Genomic DNA, 7,382 nt, shown 5'->3' with positions numbered 1-7,382 from the left:
CCCGTCTCTACTAAAAATACAAAAATTAGCCAGGTGTGGTTGTGGGTGCCTGTAGTCCCAGCTACTCAGGAGGCTGAGGCAGGAGAATGGTGTGAATCCAGAAGGCGGAGCTTGCAGTGAGCTGAGATTGTACCACTGCACTCTAGCCTGGGCGACAGAGCAATACTTTGTCTCTCTAAAAAAAAAAAAAAAAAAAAAGTGAAGATGGCTGGGTACAATGGCTGATACCTGTAATCTTAGCACTTTGGGTTGTCAAGATGGGAGGATCGTGTGAGACCAAGTGGTCAAGACCAATCTGGTCAGCATAGTGACACCTTGTCTCTATTTAAAAAGAAAAAAGAAAAAATATTGAAGAAGTGAAAATAAGTGATAATTATGTTTTATTGTGTGAAACCTTTGTAATGTATAGTTGTTAATAAGTAAAATTTTATTGATTTTTCTCAAGTATTTTTCTCTCTAGGAAAATAGGGAATTTTAAAATACTTAATTCTAAGCCTGAATATTTCTAATTCAAACGATATTGTCTTAAACCAATATTGATAACTGAATGCAGTATTTATAACTGAATGCATTTAGGATGAAATATGATTTTTATCATGTTAAAAAGACATTTCTTATTTTCAGACTTCCGTTAGTTTGATGAATCTGACTTCCACACCACTATGCAACCTTTCTGATATTCCTTCTGTTGGCATAAAGAACAAAGCAGTTGTGGTTCCATGGGGAAGTTGCCATTTTCTTGAAAAAGCCAGAATTGCACAGAAAGGAGGTGCTGAAGCAATGTTAGTTGTCAATAACAGTGTCCTAGTAAGTTATAAAAACGATCATAACTTATTTTGAGTTCATGATGTGAAATTTCACAAAAATGGAATTAACGTCTTGGTGTGTGGTTTAGAGGCTGAGTTTTGAATAATCTGATGGCAAGATTCTTTGTAAATAAATAATCAAGATCTCATAGGCATTTACTTGGAAAGTTTTTCAGTTTTTCTGTTCCTAGAGCAGACAAGACTTTGTTAGAAACAAATATATATATATATTCATATATAGATATATATATTCATATATAGGTATATATATATATTACACATACATAATATATATATCATAAATGCTCTATATATTATAGCATTTATCAGTTTAAGTTCATGTTAAAAGGATTCAATTTTGAGAACTTACAGAATATTAAGAAAGAATACCTGACATTTCTGTCTTATAACCTAAAGAAAGCTGTAATATTGATATTTAGTGGAATAGTATTTTATTCTATAATATATTAGTAGTAAATAAGTTTTCATAATTTTTCTTTTAGTTTCCTCCCTCAGGTAACAGATCTGAATTTCTTGATGTGAAAGTACTGATTGCATTTATAAGCCACAAAGACTTTAAAGATGCAAACCAGGTAAATTAGCAATTACATATTAGATAACGTTTATAAATACTATATCTCTTTATTTTTAATCACTGATGTTTAATTTTGAGTGCTATATTTGCTCCGTTTGCTAACAAGAAGCTATAAGGCCTATCAAGTTTTTCTTTGGAAAATACTCCTCTCTCATTTGGCACAAAGTGTCTCAAAGCCTAAACTTTAGAAAGAATGTTTGTTTTCAGTTCTTTAAAAGTGTCTTGTCATGTCATTTATCTTAACTTTAAATTCCTGAACAAAATATGACTGTGTAGAACACTGCACTTTAAAGATTTTATAAACCAAAGCATATCATCATACTTTTGACTAGAGAATATATCATGTCATCAGACAATAATTCTAGTCTTCTTGACTGTCTGATGTATAATGTCCGTTGCAGAGTGAAATGTGGACTATTGCTGTTATGACTATAGTAGAGAAAAAAGTTATTCCTGTGGTTAACTGTTATTTTGCCTTTCAGATTCTGGGAAATAACATTACTGTGAAAATGTATTCTCCATTATGGCCTGACTTTGATTATACTATGGTGGTTATTTTTGTAATTGCTGTGTTCACTGTGGCATTAGGTGGATACTGGAGTGGACTAGTTGAATTGTAAGTTTAATTAACTTAAGCGTTTTTGTAATCAATGGTTAAAAATTTCTGCAATCATTTTAATTATATAATAACATAAAAATTGTATCTGTCCTCAGAATATGATGCTGGTAAGCCCAGTCTGCAGGTTTGTCCTCATGTAGATCATTTACATTTTCACCAGAGAGAAAAGAGTCACAGATTTCTCTAACTCTTCCACTGTCAGAGGAACACTGACATCACATCAGAGACTCTTTTAAGTTAAAATGTTTTAATTCTATCTCCCAGGAAGGGTCATGGGAGATATCCTAATATACCTATTGATTTAGATTGGAAGAAAATAAGCAAGAGAAAGTAGGGAGTTTTTCCGCTCCTCCTGGGCTGAGTCATTACAATGTGGCCTCATCATTCTGTTTAATGCTTTAGGAATTCTAACTATGTTAATAATGTCCATCTTTTTTTTCACTTAGTCAAGATTTATTTCAAGGCTTGAAAACATTCAGGCCAACTAAAATGGTACTACTGTCACTTTTTTTTTTTTTTTTAGCAAATTCTATTTAATTTCCTTTTTCTTTCTTTTTTTTTTAATTGTACTTTAAGTTCTAGGGTACATGTGCACAACATGCAGGTTTGTTACATATGTATACATGTGCCATGTTGGTGTGCTGCACCCATTAACTCGTCATTTACATTAGGTATATCTCCTAATGCTATCCCTCCCCGCTCCCCCCACTGTCACTTTTTATAATACATAAATAGGCCAGGCACAGTGGCTCACGCCTGTCATCCCGACACTTTGGGAGGCCGAGGCAGGCAGATCACCTGAGGTTCAGGAGTTTCAGACAAGCCTGGCCAACATGGTGAAACCCTGTCTCTACAAAAAATACAAAAATTACCTGGGTGCAGTGGTGCGAGCCTATAATCCAGCTACTTGGGAGGCTGAGGCAGGAGAATCGCTTGAACCCGGGAGGCAGAGGTTGCAATGAGCCGAGATTGCGCCATTGCATTCCAGCCTAGGCGACAAGAGTAAGACTACGTCTCAAAAACATACAAACAAACAACAAAAAATAAATAATTAATATAAAACTTTGAAAAACGTAGACACAGTTAAATAACCGCTATACACCACACTATTCAATTCTCAAAAGCAATGGCTATTTAGCAAACTGTAAGGTAACAGTAAAATATCAGAGAACTTTTATACATTTAGAGAACATAATTGGCAGCAAGCTAATCAGACAAAACAAACACAAATGTTGTTACATTTTCCTTTTTTTTTCTTTGATACAAAGTCTCGCTCTATTGCCAGGCTGGAGTACAGTGGTGCTATCTTGGCTCACTGAAAACTCCACCTCCCCAGTTAAGTGATTCTCGTGCCTCAGCCTCCCAAGTAGCTGGGACTACAGGCCGCACCACCATGCCCAGCTAATTTTTGTATTTTTAGTAGAGATGGCATTTCACCATGTTGGCCAAGATGGTCTTGATCTCTTGACCTCATGATCTGCCCGCCTTGGCCTCCTAAAGTGCTGGGATTACAGGCATGAACCACCGTGCCCGGCCTCCATGTTTGTTTTTAATTTTGCTTTATAAAGCCACTGATAAATTGAGGCATCTCTCAAGTATAGGATTTCTCACATTAAAAATTATATATTTATATATATCTTTTAGAGATGGAGTCTTGTTCTGTTATGTAGGCTGGAATGCAGTGGCATGATCTCAGCTCACTGCAACCTCCACCTCCCAGATTCAAGTGCTTCCCCTGCCTCACTCTCTTTAGTTGCTGGGATTACAGGTGCCTGCCACCATACCTGGCTGGTTTTTGTATTTTTAGTAGAGATGAGTTTTCACCATGTTGGCCAAGCAGGTCTTGAACTCCTGACCTCAGGTGATCTGCCCACCTCAGCCTCCCAAAGTGCTGGGATTACAGGCGTGAGCCAACCAGGCTCGGCCTAAATATTGTATTTTCTAGCCTGTGTTTGTGCCACTGCACTCCAACCTGGGCAACAGAGTGAGAGCCTACTCAAAAAAAAAAAAAGGCCAGCTGCAGTGACTCATTTTTGGGAGGTCGAGGTGGGCAGTTCACTTGAGCCCAGGAGTTCAATACCAGCCTGGCAACATGGTGAAACCCCATCTTGGCCGGGTGCGGTGGCTCACGCCTATAATCCTAGCTCTTTGGGAGGCCGACGCGGGCAGATCACCTGAGGTCAGGAGTTCGAGACCAGCCTGGCCAACATGGTGAAACCCCATCTTGGCCGGGCGCGGTGGCTCAAGCCTGTAATCCCAGCACTTTGGGAGGCCGAGGCGGGCGGATCACGAGGTCAGGAGATCGAGACCATCCTGGCTAACACAGTGAAACCCCGTCTCTACTAAAAATACAAAAACTAGCCGGGCGAGGTGGCGGGCGCCTGTAGTCCCAGCTACTCAGGAGGCTGAGGCAGGAGAATGGCGTAAACCCGGGAGGCGGAGCTTGCAGTGAGCTGAGATCCGGCCACTGCACTCCAGCCTGGGCGACAGAGCGAGACTCCGCCTCAAAAAAAAAAAAAAAATTATATTTTCTGAATATTTTTATTGAAAGAAATGAAAAAGCCACAAACTGCATTGTTTGCCATAAACTCATACACCAAAAAGTAAAATGCAATCCAACTGAATCTGTATATGCTTCCCTTTTCTCCAACAACAGCTTTAAATGTTTGCTGTATACTTTATAAATTTTATTAAAATCAGTTCTAATTAATTTATGCAGATTAGGGGAAATGATTTATAATTAATTATCCTTAAAATGACCTGCTACAAACTTCTAACCCTACTGCCCCCATAGCCAGCACATCTGCTGCTAAAGTGAACAATGATGCAATGTACTTTGTGGGGGCCCAAAGCATCTGTAGTCTTGATTTCCTGAATAGCCAAAGATTTCAACTTTCTACCACTTTAAATAAAAAGACTCAAATGGCCAAAATTATACAGTGAGAGGAAAAATCTATAGCATGAAGATTAACTAAAACTTTAAAGCATGTCCATATTTTCATTTAAATACAGAAATTTCAAACGTACACAAAATTCGGATTTTCCTATTTAGTAGTAACCTTAACTCGGTCTCCCTACAGTTTTGTACTTTTGGCTCTAAATTAAAATGAGCAATATACATAGAAGAGTCAATGTATATTCATAACTCTCAATGAAAAAAATGTGCCCAGAGCATATTATTTCATGTATGAAGGGCAAAATATATTTGCCTTGTGAATTGATCTATAGCTTCCATTTAAAAGGTCTTATCTGGGCCGGGCATGGTGGCTCACGCCTGTAATCCCAGCACTTTGAGAGGCCGAGGTGGGCGGATCACAAGGTCAGGAGATCGAGACCACGGTGAAACCCCATCTCTACTAAAAATACAAAAATTAGCCGGGCACTGTGGCGGGTGGCTGTAGTCCCAGCTACTCAGGAGGCTGAGGCAGGAGAATGGCATGAACCCTTGCAGTGAGCCAGGATTGCGTCACTGCACTCCAGCCTGGGCGACAGAGTGAGACTCCGTCTCAAAAAAAAAAAAAAAAAAGTCTTATCTGTAACTAAATGAAGCTAAGGTTATTTGTAATCTCTTAAATACTAAAATTTGATTGACTTACATCAAGAGGGAAATGTTAGAGTTTAACAAGTGTAGGTTCCTGGAGCATTGAGCTTTAAACATTTTACGTATTTGGAAAGCATGTTTCAAGATATATCAGTCACGTCTTTCATATGAGTAAGCTTGTTTTTTTCCTTCATTATTAATTTTTAATCTTTTCGTTTTGAGATGGAGCCTCACTCTGTCACCTAGGCTACAGTGCAATGGTGTGATCTTGACTCATTGCAACCTCTATCTCCCAGGTTCAAGCAATTCTCCTGCCTTAGCCTCCCAAGTAGCTGGGATTATAGGTGTGAACCACCACACCCCGCTAATTTTTTGTATTTTTTTTAGTAGAGATGGGGTTTCGCCACGTTGGCCAGGTTGGTCTCGAACTCCTGACCTCAGGTGATCTGCCTGCCTCGGCCTCCCAAAGTGCTGGGATTACAGGTGTGAGCCACTGCGCCTGGCAATTATTGATCTTTATAAAGCATAGTATGTAAGATCTCCATATCTCTAAAATCATTTTGTGTATTACTTAGGGAAACTTTACAAATAATTTTCCAAAAGCTGCTGATTTATTAAAAATGTTTTCCTATTTATTATAGATTCTTCCTGTACTTCCATTACTATGTAAATTTTTTTGTTTTCTAGAATAGTGCTTCTCAAACTGTAAAGTGCATACACTTATCTAGAGATCTTATTAAAATACAAATTCAGGCCAGGCGTGGTGGCTCACACTTGTAATCCCAGTGCTTTGGGAGGCCAAGGCAGATAGATCTCTTGTGCCCCGGAGTTTGAGACCAGCCTGGGCAGCATAGTGAGACCCATCTCTACAACAAAAATTTAAAAATTTGTTGGGTGTGGTGACATGAACCTATAGTCCTAGCTACTCAGGAGGCTGATGTAGGAGGACCATTTGAGCCCAGGAGTTTCGGGCTGCAGTGAGCTGTTATCATGCCACTGCACTCAAGCCTGGGTAGCAGAGCAAAATCCTCTCTCAAAAAGATAACAGTAAGAATAATAAAATACAAATTCAGATTTAGTAGGTTTGGGATAGGGTCCCAGATTCTGCATTCTTTTTTTTTTTTTGAGACAGAGTCTCGCTCTGTCACCCAGGCTGGAGTGCAGTGGCGCGACCCTGGCTCACTGCAACCTCCGCCTCCCAGGTTCAAACAATTCTCCTGCTTCACCTTCCCCAGTAGTTGGGATTACAGGTGCACGCCAGCATGCCTGACTAATTTTTTGTATTTTAGTAGAAACGGGGTTTCACTGTGTTGCCCAGGCTGGTTTCAAACTCCTGAGCTCAGGCAATCCGCCCGCCTCAGTCTCCCAAAGTGCTGGGATTACAGGTGTATGCCACCGTGCCCAGCCCGATTCTGCATTTTTAACAAGCTCCCAAGTGATTTAGCTGGCCCATGGACCCACACTTTGAGTTTTAGCAAGGCAAGCTTTTTTTAATATACACGTTAGGACAAGCTCCTCCTTGAGAAAATTGGAAATTGGAGGGGAATACATACCAGCTTTTTTATTTGTAAAACATGATGATGGAGCAGAAACAAGTAATTTGTTGCCTTCGGAAACCAGACTGGGAGAGGAAATGTCCCATACCTGCAGGATCATGGACTTTAAAATTGAGGGGGCTGATTCTAAGAGCAAAATAAAGATAGAGAGAAATAAGTGTATGTGGGAGGAGAAAGGGGTGGTGACCGTATGGAGAAAGAGAATATGAATCAGTGATATAAAGGAAAAAGTTCCATACAAAGAATTATTAAAAACATAAGGCCC

General features: G+C 39.4%; 1 protein-coding gene across 1 annotated transcript in view; it reads left to right on the top strand.

Annotated features, from left to right (window-relative positions):
- The first annotated feature begins 630 nt into the window (after positions 1 to 630).
- The window catches only part of SPPL2A (signal peptide peptidase like 2A), a 50,607-nt gene continuing 43,855 nt past the window's right edge, over positions 631 to 7,382 (top strand). Inside the window, exons 1-3 of the mRNA XM_011928612.1 lie at positions 631 to 807; positions 1,310 to 1,399; positions 1,884 to 2,017. Of these exons, the coding sequence (XP_011784002.1) occupies positions 640 to 807; positions 1,310 to 1,399; positions 1,884 to 2,017 (392 nt within the window). The 5' untranslated portion in view covers positions 631 to 639. The remainder of the gene's footprint in view (positions 808 to 1,309; positions 1,400 to 1,883; positions 2,018 to 7,382) is intronic.

Source organism: Colobus angolensis, unplaced genomic scaffold, assembly GCF_000951035.1.
Source record: "Colobus angolensis palliatus isolate OR3802 unplaced genomic scaffold, Cang.pa_1.0 Scaffold78, whole genome shotgun sequence".
Classification (NCBI taxonomy): domain Eukaryota; kingdom Metazoa; phylum Chordata; class Mammalia; order Primates; family Cercopithecidae; genus Colobus; species Colobus angolensis.
The sequence above is the reverse complement of the archived record's forward strand: the minus strand, read 5'-3'. Positions and strand labels throughout refer to the sequence as shown.